Source organism: Scyliorhinus torazame, chromosome 12, assembly GCF_047496885.1.
Source record: "Scyliorhinus torazame isolate Kashiwa2021f chromosome 12, sScyTor2.1, whole genome shotgun sequence".
NCBI classification, from domain to species: Eukaryota; Metazoa; Chordata; class Chondrichthyes; order Carcharhiniformes; family Scyliorhinidae; genus Scyliorhinus; species Scyliorhinus torazame.
This window is the reverse complement of record NC_092718.1, coordinates 228,892,531-228,913,131: the sequence shown is the minus strand read 5'-3', so window position 1 is coordinate 228,913,131 and position 20,601 is coordinate 228,892,531. Positions and strand designations below refer to the sequence as shown.

The 20,601-nt window shown below is 50.2% G+C and overlaps 1 protein-coding gene across 9 annotated transcripts in view; it reads left to right on the top strand.

Annotated features, from left to right (window-relative positions):
• Positions 1 to 20,601, top strand: part of LOC140387046 (uncharacterized) — a 262,462-nt gene that overhangs the window by 182,258 nt on the left and 59,603 nt on the right. For all 9 annotated transcript variants that reach the window (XM_072470055.1, XM_072470052.1, XM_072470056.1 and 6 more), the window contains one exon: positions 18,346 to 18,425. In XM_072470055.1, the coding sequence (XP_072326156.1) occupies positions 18,346 to 18,425 (80 nt within the window). The remainder of the gene's footprint in view (positions 1 to 18,345; positions 18,426 to 20,601) is intronic.

The following is a 20,601-nucleotide window of genomic DNA, read 5'->3' as shown; positions in this document are numbered from 1 at the left end:
GGGGCACGACCGCAGGGGATCCCTGCACTGACTCTTTTTTCCCAGTCCCTCTTACAGTTACCCACCTATCTCCAATCTTTGGTGTAACTAATTCCCTGAAGCTGCTATCTATGACCCCTTCTGCCTCCCGAATGATCCGAAGTTCTTCCAACTCCAGCTCCAGTTCCCTAACTCGGTCTTGGAGGAGCTGGAGATGGCAGCACTTCCTGCAGGTAAAATCAGCAGGGACACTAACTGCATCCCTCACCTCAAACATCCTGCAGGAGGAACATTGTACTCCCTTCCCTGCCATTCCTCTAACTTTCTACCAAGATCTGGCTAACAACTAAATTAAATTTTTATAAAAAATAATAATAATATAATAAAAATATGGTACTTACCTCAGACCAATGGGTTTTATTATTAGGTTAGAGGAGGAGGGCGGGTGGGAGACACTACACGTGTAGTGTCTCGGGTTTCCTCTCCACCAGAATTTATTGGTGAGGGTCTTCCCAGACGTCCGCGGGTCGACTTCCTGATCCCGCCTAAAAAACTAATTTAAAGAAAAGAGAAAAAGTCTCAGCTCCTGCTGAAACTGACTCACCACTCACCAGCTGCTCTCACGCCGCCGAAATCGACTGGCCTGCCCCTGCAAAGAGAAGTGCTTTTAAAGGTTGACTTACCTCCCAGCACCCTCCTTCCGCAATGCTCCCGCTGAAACTGACTAACCAGCTGCTCTCACGCCGCCGAAATCGACTGGCCTGCCCCTGCAAAGAGAAGTGCTTTTAAAGGTTGACTTACCTCCCAGCACCCTCCTTCCGCAATGCTCCCGCTGAAACTGACTAACCAGCTGCTCTCACGCCGCCGAAATCGACTGGATTTAGTGGGGAAGCGGGTAATGTTCGAGGCAAAGACTATAGTGGCGGATAACGGGGGCAGATACGTGATGGTGAGTGGCAAACTACAGGGGGAGACGGTGGTTTTGGTAAACGTATATGCCCCGAACTGGGATGATGCCAATTTTATGAGGCGGATGCTAGGACGCATTCCGGACCTAGAGATGGGAAAGCTGATAATGGGGGGAGATTTTAATACGGTGTTGGAACCAGGGCTGGATAGGTCGAAGTCCAGGACTGGAAGGAGGCCGGCAGCAGCCAAGGTACTTAAAGATTTTATGGAGCAGATGGGAGGTGTAGACCCGTGGAGATTTAGCAGACCTAGGAGTAAGGAGTTCTCGTTTTTCTCCTATGTCCATAAAGTCTACTCGCGAATAGACTTTTTTGTGCTGGGAAGGGCGTTGATCCCGAAGGTGAGGGGAACGGAGTATACGGCTATAGCCATTTCGGATCACGCTCCACACTGGGTAGACTTGGAGATAGGGGAGGAAACAGGAGGGCACCCACCCTGGAGAGTGGACATGGGACTAATGGCAGATGAGGGGGTGTGTCTAAGGGTGAGGGGGTGTATTGAAAAGTACTTGGAACTCAATGATAATGGGGAGGTCCAGGTGGGAGTGGTCTGGGAGGCGCTGAAGGCGGTGGTTAGAGGGGAGCTGATGTCAATAAGGGCACATAAAGGGAAGCAGGAGAGTAAGGAACGGGAGCGGTTGCTGCAAGAACTTTTGAGGGTGGACAGACAATATGCGGAAGCACCGGAGGAGGGACTGTACAGGGAAAGGCAAAGGCTACATGTAGAATTTGACTTGCTGACTACAGGCATTGCAGAGGCACAATGGAGGAAGGCACAGGGTGTACAGTACGAATATGGGGAGAAGGCGAGCAGGTTGCTGGCACACCAATTGAGGAAAAGGGGAGCAGCGAGGGAAATAGGGGGAGTGAGGGATGAGGAAGGAGAGATGGAGCGGGGAGCGGAGAGAGTGAATGGAGTGTTCAAGACATTTTATAAAAAATTAAATGAAGCTCAACCCCCGGATGGGAGGGAGAGAATGATGGGCTCCTTGGATCGGCTGGAATTTCCCAAGGTGGAAGAGCAGGAAAGGGTGGGACTGGGAGCACAGATCGAGGTAGAAGAAGTGGTGAAAGGAATTAGGAGCATGCAGGCGGGAAAGGCCCCAGGACCGGATGGATTCCCAGTCGAATTCTATAGAAAATATGTGGACTTGCTCGCCCCGGTATTGACGAGGACCTTTAATGAGGCAAAGGAAAGGGGACAACTGCCCCCGACTATGTCTGAAGCAACGATATCGCTTCTCTTAAAGAAGGAAAAGGACCCGCTACAATGCGGGTCCTATAGACCTATTTCCCTCCTAAATGTAGATGCCAAGATCCTGGCCACGGTAATGGCAATGAGAATAGAGGAATGTGTCCCGGGGGTGGTCCACGAGGACCAAACTGGGTTTGTGAAGGGGAGACAGCTGAACACGAATATACGGAGGCTGTTAGGGGTAATGATGATGGCCCCACCAGAGGGGGAAACGGAGATAGTAGTGGCGATGGATGCCGAGAAAGCATTTGATAGAGTGGAGTGGGATTATTTGTGGGAGGTGTTGAGGAGATTTGGTTTTGGAGAGGGGTATGTTAGATGGGTGCAGCTGTTGTATAGGGCCCCGATGGCGAGCGTGGTCACGAATGGACGGGGATCTGCATATTTTCGGCTCCATAGAGGGACAAGGCAGGGATGCCCCCTGTCCCCATTATTGTTTGCACTGGCGATTGAGCCCCTGCCGATAGCGTTGAGGGGTTCCAAGAAGTGGAGGGGAGTACTTAGAGGAGGAGAAGAACACCGGGTATCTTTGTATGCGGACGATTTGCTACTATACGTGGCAGACCCGGCGGAGGGGATGCCAGAAATAATGCGGATACTTGGGGAGTTTGGGGATTTTTCAGGGTATAAATTGAACATGGGGAAAAGTGAGTTGTTTGTGGTGCATCCAGGGGAGCAGAGTAGAGAAATAGAGGACCTACCGTTGAGGAAGGTAACAAGTGACTTTTGTTACCTGGGGATCCAGATAGCCAAGAATTGGGGCACATTGCATAGGTTAAATTTAACACGGTTGGTGGAACAAATGGAGGAGGATTTCAAGAGATGGGATATGGTATCCCTGTCACTGGCAGGGAGGGTGCAGGCGGTTAAGATGGTGGTCCTCCCGAGATTCCTCTTTGTGTTTCAGTGCCTCCCGGTGGTGATCACGAAGGCTTTTTTTAAAAGGATTGAAAAGAGCATCATGGGTTTTGTGTGGGCCGGGAAGACCCCGAGAGTGAGGAAGGGATTCTTACAGCGTAGCAGGGATAGGGGGGGGCTGGCACTACCGAGCCTAAGTGAGTATTATTGGGCCGCTAATATTTCAATGGTGAGTAAGTGGATGGGAGAGGAGGAGGGAGCAGCGTGGAAGAGATTAGAGAGGGCGTCCTGTAGGGGGACTAGCCTACAGGCTATGGTGACAGCCCCATTGCCGTTCTCACCGAGGAACTACACCACAAGCCAGGTGGTGGTGGCTACACTGAAGATTTGGGGACAGTGGAGACGGCATAGGGGAAAGACTGGAGCCTTGGGGGGGGTCCCCGATAAGAAACAACCATAGGTTTGCCCCGGGGGGAATGGATGGGGGATATGGAATGTGGCAAAGAGCAGGAATAACGCAACTGAAAGATCTGTTTGTGGATGGGAAGTTCGCGAGTCTGGGAGCGCTGACCGAGAAATATGGGTTGCCCCAAGGGAATGCATTCAGGTATATGCAACTGAGGGCTTTTGCGAGGCAACAGGTGAGGGAATTCCCGCAGCTCCCGACACAAGGGGTGCAGGACAGAGTGATCTCAAAGACATGGGTGGGGGATGGTAAGGTGTCAGATATATATAGGGAAATGAGGGACTAAGGGGAGACTATGGTAGATGAACTAAAAGGGAAATGGGAAGAAGAGCTGGGGGAGGAGATTGAGGAGGGGCTGTGGGCAGATGCCCTAAGCAGGGTAAACTCGTCGTCCTCGTGTGCCAGGCTAAGCCTGATTCAGTTTAAGGTATTACACAGGGCGCATATGACTGGAGCACGGCTCAGTAAATTTTTTGGGGTGGAGGATAGGTGTGCGAGGTGCTCGAGAAGCCCAGCGAATCATACCCATATGTTTTGGTCATGCCCGGCACTACAGAGGTTTTGGATGGGGGTGACAAAGGTGCTTTCAAAAGTAGTGGGGGTCCGGGTCGAACCAAGCTGGGGGTTGGCTATATTTGGGGTTGCACAAGAGCCGGGAGTGCAGGAGGCGAGAGAGGCCGATGTTTTGGCCTTTGCGTCTCTAGTAGCCCGGTGCAGGATATTGTTAATGTGGAAAGAAGCCAAGCCCCCGGGGGTGGAGACCTGGATAAATGACATGGCAGGGTTTATAAAGCTAGAGCGGATTAAGTTCGTTCTAAGGGGGTCGGCTCAAGGGTTCACCAGACGGTGGCAACCGTTCGTCGAATACCTCGCAGAAAGATAGATGGAATGGAAAAAAGAAGGCAGCAGCAGCAGCCCAGGATCGGTGGGGGGGGGGGCGGGGGGGTGCGGGGGGAGGAGGAACCAGAAGGACTCTCAGGGTTGTTAATATATACTGTATAATATGTATAGGTCGTTGCGACAGATAATTATATATTGGACTGTTAAATTATATTTTTGGAGAGTGTTACTTGTGATAAGGCAGTTGCCAATTAGGGTTAGTTTTCATTTTTGTTATTTATTATTTATTCATTTTTGTTTATAAAATAGGTCATTGTTATTTGTGTTGTTATAATATTGTGTAAAGGATGCACAATGTACTGTGTTGGTTGACCAAAAATTTTCAATAAAATATTTATTTTAAAAAAACACTTCCCATAAATACTCCCACTCCACCCTATCAAATGCCTTCTCTGCGTCCATTGCCGCCACTATCTCTGCCTCCCCCTCCACTGGGGGCATCATTATCACCCCTAATAGTCGTCGCACGTTAACATTCAGTTGTCTCCCTTTTACGAACCCTGTCTGGTCTTCGTGCACCACCCCCGGGACACAGTCCTCTATCCTCGATGCCAGTACCTTTGCCAACAATTTGGCGTCCACGTTCAATAATGAAATGGGTCTATAGGACCCGCACTGCAACGGATCTTTATCCCTCTTCAAAATTAACGATATCGTCGCCTCCGACATCGTCGGGGGTAGAGTCCCCCCTTTCCTGGCCTCATTGAACGTCCTCACCATCAACGGGGCCAACAAGTCCACATATTTTCTGTAATACTCCACCGGGAACCCGTCTGGTCCTGGGGCCTTCCCTGCTTGCATGCTTCCCAGTCCCTTAATAACCTCGTCCACCCCAATCGGTGCCCCCAGGCCTATCACCCCCCGCTCCTCCACTTTCGGGAACCTCAATTGGTCCAGGAACTGCCGCATCCCCTCCTCTCCCTCTGGGGGTTGAGACCTATACAGTTCCTCAAAAAAGGTCTTGAACACCTCATTTATCTTTCCTGCCCTTCGCACCGTGTCTCCCCTTTCGTCTCTAATTCCTCCTATCTCCCTCGCTGCTGCCCTCTTTCGCAATTGATGAGCCAACAGGCGACTAGCCTTTTCCCCATATTCATACCTCCTCCCCTGTGCCTTCCTCCACAGTACCTCCGCCTTTCTGGTGGTCAGAAGGTCAAATTCCGTCTGGAGTCGTCTCCTCTCCCTGTACAATTCCTCCTCCCGGGTCTCTGCAAGTTCCCTATCCACCCTTAAAATCTCCCCCAGTAATCTTTCCCTTTCCTTGGCCTCTGTTTTCCTTTTGTGGGCCCCAATGGAGATCAGCTCTCCTCTGACCACCGCTTTTAGTGCTTCCCATACCACTCCCACAGGGACCTCGCCGTCCTCATTGACCTCCAGGTATCTCTCAATACGCCCCCGCACTCTTGCACACACTCCCTCATCCGCCATCAGTCCCACATCTAATCGCCAGAGTGCTCGCTGCTCCCTTTCCTCTCCTAATTCCAGGTCCACCCAATGTGGGGCATGATCCGAAACCGCTATGGCTGAGTACTCAGCTTCTTCCACCCTAGAGATCAACGACCTTCCCAAAACAAAAAAATCTATCCGGGAGTACACTTTGTGGACATGGGAGAAGAAGGAAAACTCCCTAGCCCTAGGTCTAAGAAATCGCCATGGATCCACTCCCCCCATTTGGTCCGTAAACCCCTTAAGTACCTTGGCTGCTGCTGGCCTTCTTCCGGTCCTTGAGCTGGATCTATCTAGCCCCGGGTCCAGCACCGTATTAAAGTCCCCTCCTAAAATCAAGTTTCCTACCTCCAGGTCCGGTATACGCCCCAGCATCCATCTCATAAATCCCGCATCGTCCCAGTTAGGGGCATACACATTAACCAACACGACCTCCATTCCCTCCAGCCTGCCACTCACCATTACATATCTACCTCCGCTATCTGCTACGATGTTCTTTGCTTCAAATGCTACCCGTTTCCCCACCAAAATGGCCACCCCTCTATTCTTTGCGTCCAGTCCTGAGTGGAACACCTATCCCACCCATCCTTTCCTTAGCCTAACTTGGTCCGCCACCTTTAGGTGCGTCTCTTGGAGCATAACCACGTCTGCCCTTAGTCCTTTCAAATGCGCGAGCACTCGGGCCCTTTTTAATCGGTCCGTTCAGGCCTCTCACGTTCCACGTGATCAGCCTCACTAGGGGGCTACCTGCCCCCCTCCCGTGTCGACTAGCCATTACCTTCTCTAGCCCAGTCCCATATCCCGCCTCCGCGCTCCCGCTCGCTCCCCCAGCGTCGCACACCACCCCCGCCCACCCACTCTTTAGCCATTTCCTTTTGGATTTCCGCAGCAGCAACCCAGTTGTCTGTCCCCCCCCTCCCTCCCCGCTAGATCTCTTTCTAGCATGATTGCTCCCCCCATATTACTTCCGTAAGTCAGCTGACTTCAACTGACCCCGGCTACTCCTGCTCACTCCTCGACCCCCCCGTGTGGGGAACTCCCATCCGCCTTGCGCCTGTCTTCCCGCCTTATTCTTTCTGGCGCGGGAACATCCCTTTACCTGACCCGCCGCTTATGGCGCAGCTCCCTTTCCCCTCCCCCCCCTTCCCCATTCTCCAACTATGTCCCGTCTTTCCCCCCTCACCGGCGCCCACATTTCCCCAATGTCTCCCCCCTTCCCAATTTACTTCTCAGTTAACTTCAACCATAACATTAACAATAACATTTCCTGCTGCATCAGTCCCTCAGTTCCGATCCAATTTCTCTTCTTTGATGAAGGTCCATGCTTCCTCCGCCGTCTCAAAATAATGGTGTCTCTCCTGATACGTGACCCATAGTCTTGCCGGCTGCAGCATCCCAAACTTCACCTTCCTTTTATGCAACACCTCTTTGGCTCGGTTGAAGCTCGCCCTCCTTCTCGCCACCTCCGCACTCCAATCCTGGTATACCCGTACCACTGCATTCTCCCATCTGCTACTCCGCACCTTTTTAGCCCATCTCAGGACCTCTTCTCTCTCCTTAAGGCGGTAAAATCGCACGATTATCGCCCTGGGTGGTTCTCCCGCTTTTGGTCTTCTCGCCGGAATCCGATTTGCCCACTCCACCTCCAAGGGGCCCGTAGGGGCCTCAGCACCCATCAGTGAGCTCAGCATCGTACTTGCGTACGCTCCACAGTCCACTCCTTCCACACCCTCAGGGAGACCCAGTATCCGAAGGTTCTTCCTTCGCGCTCCATTTTCTAGGGCTTCGATCCTTTCAGTACACTTTTTATGAAGTGCCTCGTGCGTCTGTGTCTTAACTGCCAGGCCCAGGATCTCGCCCTCAATATCTGTCACCTTCTGCTCCACCACGCGGAGCTCTGTCTCCTGGGTCTTTAATGTCTCCTTGAGCCCCTCAATTGCCTGTAGCATCGGGGTCAGCACCTCCCTCTTCAGCAGCTCCACGCACCGTCTCACAATTTCATCCTGCTCAGGCCCCCATGTCGCCTGCGCTTTCTCCGCCGCCATCTTGTACTTCTCTCTTTCTGACCCTTTGGTCGACGATTCCTCGCGCTGCAGCCGCCGCCGGTTTTTTCCTCCTTCGTTTGGGGGGACCCTTCTCACACACCCCACACCGGGTTGCGTCGTCGAAAAATTCCCCGTTGGGGCTCTTAAAAGGGCCCGAAGGTCCGTCGGAGCTGGAGCCGCCGAAGCGTGCGGCTAGCTAGGCATCACCGCAACCGGAAGTCCCTTCAGTGGCCTTGATGAGGTATTTTCACAGTTGTTCCATCTGCTCCTAGAATTCACCTTTGATACAGGCCCTCAGGTCAGCTTGCAGCTTTAAGCTTGCCCTTCCCCCGCCTGCATGCTGGAAGAGGCCCTGTTTATCCTGCAGTTGCAGCCAAATCTTTTACTGCTTCTGCCGTGTCTGGCAACCCAGAGACATACCCTTCCTGGGGGACACTGTCGGGGGAATATTGCAGCCTTCTTCCCACACCGGGAAATGCCGTGGGGGCCCTGTAAAAGAGCCCAAAAGTCCGTTCCAAGCAGGAGCTGCCGAATATGCGACCTAGCTCTGCATAGCCGCACCCGGAAGTCCTGAGATTACTACCTTTGAGGTCCTACTTTTTAACTTATCTCCTAACTCCCTAAATTCTGATTGTAGGACCTCATCCCGTTTTTTACCTATATCGTTGGTGCCTATATGCACCACGACAACTGGCTGTTCAACCTCCCCCTTCAGTATGTCCTGCAGCCGATCTGAGACATCCCTGACCCGTGCACCCGGGAGGCAACATACCATTCGGGAGTTTCGTTTTCGACCACAGAAACGCCTGTCTACTCCCCTTACAATTGAATCCCCTATGACTATAGCCCTGCCAGTTTTTTTCCCGCCCTTCTGTGCAGCAGAGCCAGCCACGGTGCCATGAGCCTGGCTACTACTGCCTTCCCCTGGTGAGTCATCTCCCCCAACAGTATCCAAAACGGTATACCTGTTTTGGAGGGAGATGACCGCAGGGGACACCTGCACTGCCTTCCTGCTCTTTCTCTGCCTTTTGGTCACCCATTCCCTATCTCCCTCACCAACCCTAATCTGCGGTGTGACCAACTCACTGAACGTGCTATCCACGACCTCCTCAGCATCGCGGATGCTCCAAAGTGAGTCCATCTGCAGCTTCAGAGCCGTCATGCGGTCTAACAGGAGCTGCAGCTGGACACACTTCCCACACATGAAGGAGTCAGGGGCATCGGCCGCGTCCCTGAACTCCCACATTGAGCACGAGGAGCATAACACGGGTCTGCGATCTCCTGACATTTTTACACTTTACCTTAACTGATTACAAATATAATATCAAATAATGAATAAGTGAAAGGAATAAGAATTTTACTTACCAATCACAATACTTACCAATCCAGGAAGAGTTAAATTTCTCCCAGCTACTTACCTTCCCGACAGACCCCTGGCCACTGCTCCCACCGAAAATCTGAAGCTATAACTTGCGGATAAAGGAAAAGAAAAGGAAGAGCTTACCTGATATTCACTCACCCCCTTAGGTTAGAGGAGGTGGAAGGGTGGGAGACACTACAAGTGTAGTATCTCGGGTTTAGCAACCGCCCAGCTTAAATAGAGATAAAAATCAAACACTTAAGCACCTACCTGATTCCCAAGCTGCACTCGCTGTGCTCCGGCTCCCTCTCTCTCTCCCGCTCCCGGAAATGAAGGCCGCTGGGACCTGGGGGCAAGTTTCAACACGTACCTGAAACCCAAGCTGCACTCGCTGCGCTCTGGCTCCCTCTCTCTCTCCCGCTCCGAAAAATGAAGGCCGCTGGAACCTGGGGGCAAGTTTCAACACGTACCTGAATCCCAAGCTGCACTCGCTGCGCTTCGGCTCCCTCTCTCTTTCCCGCTCCCGGAAATGAAGGCCGCTGGAACCTGGGGGCAAGTTTAAACACGTACCTGAATCCCAAGCTGCACTCGCTGCGCTCTGGTTCCCTCTCCCTCTCCCGCTCCCGGAAATGAAGGCCGCTGGAACCTGGGGGCAAGTTTAAACACGTACCTGAATCCCAAGCTGCACTCGCTGTGCTCCGGCTCCCTCTCTCTCTCCCGCTCCGAAAAATGAAGGCTGCTGGAACCTGGGGGCAAGTTTAAACACCTACCTGAATCCCAAGCTGCACTCGCTGCGCTCCGGCTCGCTCTCTCTTTCCCGCTCCCGGAAATGAAGGCCGCTGGAACCTGGGGGCAAGTTTAAACACGTACCTGAATCGCAAGCTGCACTCGCTGCGCTCTGGCTCCCTCTCCCGCTCCCGGAAATGAAGGCCGCTGGAACCTGGGGGCAAGTTTAAACACGTACCTGAATCGCAAGCTGCACTCGCTGTGCTCCGGCTCCCTCTCTCTCTCCCGCTCCGAAAAATGCAGGCTGCTGGAACCTGGGGGCAAGTTTAAACACCTACCTGAATCCCAAGCTGCACTCGCTGCGCTCCGGCTCCCTCTCTCTTTCCCGCTCCCGGAAATGAAGGCCGCTGGAACCTGGGGGCAAGTTTAAACACCTACCTGAATCCCAAGCTGCACTCGCTGCGCTCCGGCTCCCTCTCTCTTTCCCGCTCCCGGAAATGAAGGCCGCTGGAACCTGGGGGCAAGTTTAAACACGTACCTGAATCCCAAGCTGCACTCGCTGCGCTCCGGCTCCCTCTCCCGCTCCCGGAAATGAAGGCCGCTGGAACCTGGGGGCAAGTTTAAACATGTACCTGAATCCCAAGCTGCACCCGCTGCGCTCCGGCTCCCTCTCTCTTTCCCGCTCCCGGAAATGAAGGCCGCTGGAACCTGGGGGCAAGTTTAAACACCTACCTGAATCCCAAGCTGCAGTCGGTGGATGGGGGAATGGTCGGGAAGTGAGGGGGCACGGGCATGGGTGGACGGTGGTGGGAAGGGGAGAGTGGGAGAGATCACAGACAAAGCCAGATCACAGACAGAGGCATTAATCAAAAGCATGAAACATATTGGGAGCGGGACAAGTAATGTCTCCGGGCATGCCGGACGCTCGTCGGCGCCACCCGTCCTCCACTCTCCAGCTGGTCCAGCGAGTCCACTCCCGGCCCCTCCACCACCCCTATCTGGTACGGCACCTCCTCAAAGGTGGCCACATGTTCCTCGTCTTCTGCTTCCAGCATATCACCCCACTGCTGTGCCACGTTGTGGAGGGAACAGCAGACCACCTCAAAGCAGGCAACCATTTTTTTTTTTCGTTCATGGGACATGGGCATCGCTGACTGGGCCAGCGTTTATTGCCCATCCCTAATTGCCCTTGAAGGGGCAGTTAAGATATGCCACACAAGTCCCCACTCAAGCCCTAGAATGATTCTGAGGCGTAGACGTTCAGGGCTGCGGTGACCTTAACGGCCATAGGGAGCAGGTGTCCACCTCCTGGACATGGGCCTCCGCCATCACCTCTGCCGCCTCCTTCTCTGGCATCCAGCCGCCTGGCCTCCCATCGCCACCTGAGGGCAGCTTCTGTGGGGTCTAAGGTATCATTCATAATGTAATATCTGTCGGCAACTGGAGAGGATGCGAGACTGACAATCAGCTATGGCTTCCACCCAGGTAACCTTGGATCCCCCAAGCAACCCCCACCCTCTCATCCGCTGTCATCCCTCAGTGTATCATACAAGGCACCCTGCACATGCACCTCCAGCCGAAACAGTGGCCTCTGGGAACCGGATGCCTCACCCTGTACCCCAGCCACCTGCTGGAAACTGACCAGGCAGATTCAAACTGAGCCACAATTAAACATATTGGGAGCGGGACAAGTAATGTTAAAAAGACAAGCTTAAAGGCTTTGTGCCTTAACGCACAGACCATTCGCAATAAAGTGGATGAACTAATCGCTCAAATAGATATAAATGGTATAAATAGATATAATTGGGATTACAGAGACATGGCTGTAGGGTGACCAGGGATGGAAACTGAATATCCAGGGCTATTCAGTATTTAGGAAGGACGGGCAAAAGGAAAAAGGTGGTGGAGTGACAGTGCTGGTTAAAGACGAAATTAACGCAATAGTGAGGCGGGATATTAGCTCTGACAATGTGGAATCTGTACGTAGAACTGAGAAACACCAAGGGGCAAAGAACATTAGTGGGCATTGTATTTAGACCCCCAAACTGCAGTGATGATGTTGGGAATGGCATTAAACAAGGAATTAGAGATGCATGCAATAAAGGAGCATCTGTAAATATGGATGACTTTAATCTGCATTTCGATTGGGCAAATCAAATTAGTTACAGTACTGTAGAGAAGGAATTATTTGAGTGTATACGGGATGGATTTTCTGGACCAATACGTTGAGGAACCAACTAGAGAACAGGCCATCCTGGACAGGGTATTGTGTAATGAGAATGGAATCATTGGCAATCTGGTTGTGCGAGACCCCTTGGGGATGAGCGACCATAATATGGTAGAATTTTTCATCAAGATGGAGAGTGAAATAGTTGATTCTGAGACTAGAGTGAATCTTAATAAAGGGAACTACAGTGATATGAGGTGTGAGTTGGCTATTATGGATTGGGAAACATTACTTGAAGATATGAATGTGGATAGGCAATGGCAAACATTCAAGGAGCACATGGGGGAACTGCAACAATTGTTTATTACTGTCTGTCACTAAAGTGAAACGGGAAAGGTAGCCAACCCATGGCTTACAAGGGAAATTAGAGATAGTATTAGATCCAAGGAAGAAGCATACAAATTGGCCAAGAAAAACAGCAAGTCTGAGGATTGGGAGTAGTTTGGAATTCAGCAAAGAAGGACCAAGGGATTGATTAAGAAGGAGAAAATAGAAAAGATTGGTGAAGACAAATGTAGGTCCTTACAGTCAGAAACAGGGGAATGTATCATAGGGGTCAAAGACATGGCTAAGCAACTAAATACATACTTTGGTTCTGTCTTCACAAATGAGGGCACAAAAAAGACACCAGAAATGTTGGGGAACTCAGGGTTTAGTGAGAGGGAGTAACAGAAGGAGATCAATATTAGTAGAGAAATGGTGTTGGGGAAATCGATTGGATTGAAGGCTGATAAATCTCCAGGGCCTGATAATCGACATCCCAATGTACTTAAAGAAATGGCTCTCAAAATAGTGGATGCATTGATTGTCATCTTCCAAGATTCTACATACCCTGGAACAGTTCCTGCAGATTGGAGGGTAGCTAATGTAACTCCACTGTTTAAAAAGGAAAGAAAATAGGGAATTATAGACCAGTCAGCCTGACGTCAGTAGTGGGGGAAATGCTAGAATCCATTATCAAAGATTTTATAGCAGAGCACTTCGAAAACAGTGGCAGGATCGGACAGAGTCAGCATGGATTTATGAAGGGGAAGTCATGCTTGACAAAGTCCAGCATAAGAGATTAGAGTAAAATTAATGCCTATGGGATTGGGGTCAGTGTATTGAGATGGATAGAAAACTGGTTGGCAGACAGGAAACAAAGAGTAGGAATCAACGGGTCTTTTTCCAAATGGCAGGCAGTCACAAGTTGGGTACCGCTGGAACCCCAGCTATTTACAATATATATTAATGATATAGATGAGGGAATGAAATGTAATATGTCCAAATTTGCAGATGGGACAAAGATGGGTGGAAAGGTGAACTGTGAGGAGGATGCAGAGATGCTTCAATGTGATTTGGGCAAGTTGAATGAGTGGGCAAATGCATGGCAGATGCAGAATAATGTGGATAAATGTGAGATTATCCACTTCAGTAGCAAAAATAGGAAGGTAGATTATTATTTGATTGGGTGAAAATTGAGAGTGATACTCAGCGAGACCCTGGTCTCCTCGTGTATCAGTCGCTGAAAGTAAGCGCGCAGGTACAGCAGGCGGTAAAGAAGGCAAACGGTATGCTGGCCTTCATAGCGAGAGGAATCGAGTACAGGAGCAGGGATGTCTTGTTACAATTATACAGAGCCTTGGTGAGGCCACACCTAGAGTATTGTGTGCAGTGTTGCTCTCCTCATCTGAGGAAGGATGTTCTTGCTATGGAGAGAGTGCAGCGAAAGTTTACCAGACTGATTCCTGAGATGGTGGGACTGACGTATGTGGAGAGATTGAATCAGTTAGGATTATATTCACTGTAGTTGAAAAGAACAAGGAGGAATCTCATAGAAACCTATACAATTTTAACAGGACTAGACAGGGCTGATGCAGGAAGGATGTTTCCGATAACGGAGGAGTCCAAATCCAGGGGTCACAGTATAAGGATGCGGGGTTATTCACTTATTATTGAGATTAGGAGAAATTTCACCCAGAGAATGGTAAGCCTGTTGAATTCACTCCAACAGAAAGCAGTTGAGGCCAAATATTGTATGTTTTGAATAAAGAGGCAGGTACAGCTCTTGGGGCTAAAGGGATCAAAGAATTTGGGGGGAAGGCGGGAACATGTTATTGAGTTGGACGATCAGCCATGATCATAATGAATGGCAGAGCAGGCTCGAAGAGCCGAATGGTCTACTACTGCTCCTAACTTCTATGTTTCTACAAAACTATGCTGTCTATCCCTGATTAATCTATGCCTTTCGAAGTGACAATTTACCCTGTCTCCCAGAATTCATTGCAATAATTTGCCCACCACTTAAGTCACACTGACCAGCCTTTTGTTTTCTGGCCCATCCCTCGCATCTTTTTTTCAGTAATGGTGTAACGTTCACAAACTTCTAAACCTCTTGCACTGCACCTGTATCTAGTGAGGATCCTCAGAACATCTGCTATTTCCCCCCTAGCTTTCTCCAACTGCCTGGGATACAATCCATCTGGCCCTGGGGATTTATCCACCTTCAGGGTTGCTAGTCCCTCCATTACTTCTTCTCTCACTATGCATTTTACATCTAATATTTCACACTCCTCTTTAGCTGGAATATCTGAATCATCCCTGTCCTTGTGAAAACAGACAAAATACTCAGCGCACATGAAAATGAAATGAAATGAAAATCGCTTATTGTCACAAGTAGGCTTCAAAGGAAGTTACTGTGAAAAGCCCCTAGTCGCCACAGTCCAGCGCCTGTTCAGGGAGGCTGTTACGGGACATCTTCTGAATCAACCCATATGTTTCATGTGCATCTCTGATAGGCCCTAACTTTTCCTTAGTTATTCTCTTGCTCTTAACGTTCTGGTAAAACATCATAGGATTTTCTTTGATTTTACCTGCCAATATTTTTTAGATCTTCTCTTTGCTTTCCTAATTTCCAGTTTTACTCCACCCATGTACTTTCCATATTCTTCTGGGCTTTCTACACTATTAAGTCTTTTGTGACAATCATAAGATTTCTTTTCTGCTTTATCTTGACTTGTATGCGTCTGGAAAACCAATGGGGCTCTAGATTTGGCATTATCATCTTTTTTCTTTGGAGGGACATGTCTGCACTGTGTCCATCGAATTCCACAGGATGGTGAGGAAATGAAGGAGTTCAAGAGGCGGGACGGTGGCACAGTGGTTAGCACTGCTGCCTCACAGCTCCAGGGTCCCGGGTTTAATTTCAGCCTCGGGTGACTGTCTGTGCGGAGTCTGCACTTTCTCCCTGTGTCTGTGTAGGTTTCCTCCGGGTGCTCTGGTTTCCTTCCACAGTCCAAAGGTGTGCAGGTTAGGTGGATTCACCATGGTAAACAGTCCCTTAGTGTCCAAAGGCTAGGTGGGGTTACAGGGATAAGGCAGGGGTTTGGGCCTAGATATGGTGCTCTTTCAGAGGGTTGTGCAGAGCCGATGGGCCAAATGGCCTCCTTCTGCACTGTTGAGGTTCTATGAAGTTTGCCTCTCTCCTCTTTAATAACATTTACCCTTTCAGCACATCACTAAGTAAGTATCTAGAACTGCTGCATAATTGCATTATTTTTGTTTTCAAAATCTAAGTGCAATCAAACCTTAATTTCTCCAGGTTAAAAAGCCTCAATATTAGTTTTTTTTACTAAAGTAGAAACTCCTAACTGAAAACTTTCATGGATTCGAGGCATGAGCTCATAGAATCATAGAAGTTTACAGCATGGAAACAGGCCCTTCGGCCCAACCAGTCCATGCCGCCCAGTTTTTACCATTAAGCTAATCCCAGTTGCCCGCACTTGGCCCATAACCCTCTATACCCATCTTACCCATGTAACTATCTAAATGCTTTTTAAAAGACACAATTGTACCCGCCTCTACTACTACCTCTGGCAGCCCATTCCAGACACTCACTACCCTCTGAGTGAAGAAATTGCCCCTCTGGGCCCTTCTGAATCTCTCACCTTAAACCTATGCCCTCTAGTTTTAGACTCCCCTACCTTTGGGAAAAGATGTTGACTATCTACCTTATCTATGCCCCTCATTATTTTATAGACCTCTATAAGATCACCCCTAAGCCTCCTACGCTCCAGGGAAAAAAGTCCCAGTCTATCCAGCCTCTCCTTATAACTCAAACCATCAAGTCCCGGCAACATCCTAGTAAATCTTTTCTGCACTCTTTCTAGTTTAATAATATCCTTTCTATAATAGGGTGACCAGAACTGCACACAGTATTCCAAGTGTGGCCGTACCAATGTCTTGTACAACTTCAACAAGATGTCCCAACTCCTGTATTCAATGTTCTAACCAATGAAACCAAGCATGCCGAATGCCTTCTTCACCACCCTGTCCACCTGCGACTCCACCTTCAAGGAGCTATGAACCTGTACTCCTAGATCTCTTTGTTCTATAACTCTCCCCAACGCCATACCATTAACTGAGTAGGTCCTGGCCTGATTTGATATGCCAAAATGCATCACCTCACATTTATCTAAATTAAACTCCATCTGCCAATCGTCGGCCCACTGGCCTAATTGATCAAGATCCCGTTGCAATCCTAGATAACCTTCTTCACTATCCACTGTGCCACCAATCTTGGTGTCATCTGCAAACTTACTAACCATGCCTCCTAAATTCTCATCCAAATCATTAATATAAATCACAAATAACAGTGGACCCAGCACCGATCCCTGAGGCACACCACTGGTCACAGGCCTCCAGTTTGAAAAACAACCCTCTACAACCACCCTCTGTCTTCTGTCGTCCAGCCAATTTTGAATCCAATTGGCAACCTCACCCTGGATCCCGTGAGCTTTAACCTTCTGCAACAACCCACCATGCGGTACCTTGTCAAAGGCTTTGCTAAAGTCCATGTAGACAACGTCTACTGCACTGCCCTCATCTACCTTCTTGGTCACCCCCTCAAAAAACTCAATCAAATTTGTGAGACATGATTTTCCACGCACAAAGCCATGCTGACTGCCCTGAATCAGTCCTTGCCTCTCTAAATGTTTGTAGATCCTGTCTCTCAGAATACCTTCTAGCAACTTACCGACTACAGACGTTAGGCTCACCGGTCTGTAGTTCCCAGGCTTTTCCCTGCTGCCCTTCTTAAACAAGGGCACAACATTCGCCACTCTCCAATCTTCAGGCACCTCACCTGTGGCTGCCGATGATTCAAATATCTCTGATAGGGGACCCGCAATTTCCTCCCCAGCCTCCCACAACATCCTGGGATACATTTCATCAGGTCCCGGGGATTTATCTACCTTGATGCGCTTTAAGACTTCTAGCACCTCCTCCTCTGTAATATGCACACTTCTCAAGACATCACTATTTATTTCCCTTAGTTTCCTAACATCCATGCCTTTCTCCACCGTGAATACCGATGAGCTCGTGAGGGACTGCAAGGTGTACGGTCTGTAATCTGGAAAGCATTCATTTATCATACCTTTCTGCTGAATGCCTTTCCAATATTTCTCTGTCCATGCCACCATTTACCTTTTCATCCTCTTAATTTCTTATGCAACAATTTTTCAAATGATTTCTGAATAGGGCAGCATGGTAGCACAGTGGTTATCACTGTGACTTCACAGCGCCAGGGTCCCAGGTTCGTTTCCCTGCTGGGTCACTGTCTGTGCGGAGTCTGCACGTTCTCCCCGTGTCTGTGGGTTTCTTCCGGGTGCTCCGGTTTCCTCCCACAGTCCAAAGACGTGCAGGTTAGGTGGATTGGCCATGATAAATTGCCCTTAGTGTCCAAAAAGGTTACAAGGGATTATTAGATTACGGGGATAGGGTGGAAGTGAGGGCTTGAATGGGGCGGTGCAGACTCGATGGGCCGAATGGCCTCCTTCTGCACTGTATGTTCTGTGTATGTATCTATGTAAGTCCATATAAATTATATTTACCATATTCTCATTGCAAAGCTTTGTTACTTTTTCTTTTAAAAATCAGTTTTTTATGTTGATTATCAGATAAGCCCACGTGGTTATATATATTTTTTCTCTTCTTATGGTCTTTTCATCATATTATCTGTTACTAAGAACAGAAAATTGTTGGTACACTGTACTATAATCGGCATCAGACACAAATCTCTTCATTTATGTGTTAAGTTTTTGACATTCTGATTCATTCAATTTTCCTGTTCTTGTAGCATTACAGCACCCCCACCATCATTAGAATCCGGTAGTAGCAGTGGAATCCCTTTGCCTGAACAGGCTATTTCTCCTGAAGGTAACGTACACATCATTCCTAGCCGCTTCTCACCACATTCAGTACACTTTAGTCGGAGGTCAACGAATGGTTCCTGAGCTATTTCACCCCAAAATTCTTTGTTACATACTGCTGAAATGTAGGTCAAGAGTGAATAAGCCTGCAATAGCTGCAGTATTCCCAGCGCATGGACCTGAATGTCAACAACTTGCATCTGTATAGCACCTTTTCCATAGCAAAATTTCCCAAGACACTTCATAAGATCTTTATCAAACTAAATTTGACACAGAACTACATAAAGAGGTATTGGGACAGGAACCCAAAGCTGAGGTAAAGAGGTAGGTTTCAAAATGCAGGAGTGGAAAGAGAGTCAGAGAGGTTTAAGGTGGTAATTCCACAGTTTAGGGCCCAGGTATCTGAAAACAAGGACACCACTGAGGATTGATGGAAATCAGAGTTCAGAAAAGGCCATTGTTGAAGATATGCAGATGGCTGCAATATTCCAAAATACAGCCTGTAATGGCTGAATTATGTCGGCAATAAGCACCGGCATGGTAGCACAGTGGTTAGCACAGTTGCTTCACAGCTCCAGGGTCCCAGGTTCGATTCCGGCTTGGGTCACAGCCTGTGTGGAGTCTGCACATCCTCCCCGTGTGTGCGTGGGTTTCCTCCGGGTGCTCCGGTTTCCTCCCACAGTCCAAAGATGTGCAGGTTAGATGGATTGGCCGTGATAAATTGCCCGTAGGTTAGGTGGGGTTGCTGGGTTTGAGTAGGGTGCTCTTTCCAAGAACTGGTGCAGATTCGATGGGCCGAATGGCCTCCTTCTGCACTGTAAATTCTATTAATAATCCTGTACTTCAGCCTCAGAAATGAGCATTGATGTTATAGTTAGGGTGGCACGGTGGCACAGTGGTTAGGATGGCACAGTGGTTAGGGTGGCACGGTGGCACAGTGGTTAGGGTGGCAGTGGTTAGGGTGGCACAGTGGCACAGTGGTTAGGGTGGCACAGTGGTTAGGGTGGCACGGTGGCACAGTGGTTAGGGCGGCACGGTGGCAGTGGTATGGGCGGCATGGTGGTTAGGGTGGCACGGTGGCACAGTGGTTAGGGCAGCACGGTGGCACAGTGGTTAGGGTGGCACAGTGGTTAGGGTGGCACGGTGGTTAGGGCAGCACGGTGGCACAGTGGTTAGGACGGCACGGTGGCACAGTGGTTAGGGTGGCACAGTGGTTAGGGCAGCACGGTGGCACAGTGGTTAGGACGGCACGGTGGCACAGTGGTTAGGGTGGCACAGTGGATAGGGTGGCACAGTGGTTAGGGTGGCACGGTGGCACAGTGGTTAGGGTGGCACAGTGGTTAGGGTGGCACGGTGGCACAGTGGTTAGGACGGCATGGTGGCACAGTGGTTAGGGTGGCACAGTGGTTAGGGTGGCACAGTGGTTAGGGTGGCACGGTGGCACAGTGGTTAGGGTGGCACAGTGGTTAGTGTGGCACAGTGGCACAGTGGTTAGGGTGGCACAGTGGTTAGGGTGGCACAGTGGTTAGGGTGGCACGGTGGTTAGGGTGGCACAGTTTTTAGGGTGGCACGATGGCACTGTGGTTAAGGTGGCACGGTGGCACAGTGGTTAGGGTGGCACGGTGGCACAGTGGTTAGGGTGGCACAGTGGTTAAGGTGGCACGGTGGCACAGTGGTTAGGGTGGCACAGTGGTTAGGGCGGCACAGTGGTTAGGGTGGCACGGTGGTTAGGGCAGCACGGTGGCACAGTGGTTAGGGTGGCACAGTGGTTAGGGTGGCACGGTAGTTAGGGCGGCACGGTGGTTAGGGCAGCACGGTGGCACAGTGGTTAGGGTGGCACAGTGGTTAGGGTGGCACAGTGGTTAGGGTGGCACAGTGGTCAGGGTGGCACGGTGGCACAGTGGTTAGGGCAGCACGGTGGCACAGTGGTTAGGGTGGCACAGTGGTTAGGGTGGCACAGTGGCACAGTGGTTAGGGTGGCACAGTGGTTAGGGCAGCACGGTGGCACAGTGGTTAGGGTGGCACAGTGGTTAGGGTGGCACAGTGGTTAGGGCGGCACGGGGGTTAGGGCGGCACAGTGGTTAGGGCGGCACGGTGTTTAGGGCGGCACGGTGGTCAGGGTGGCACGGTGGCACAGTGGTTAGGACGGCACAGTGGTTAGGACGGCACAGTGGTTAGGGTGG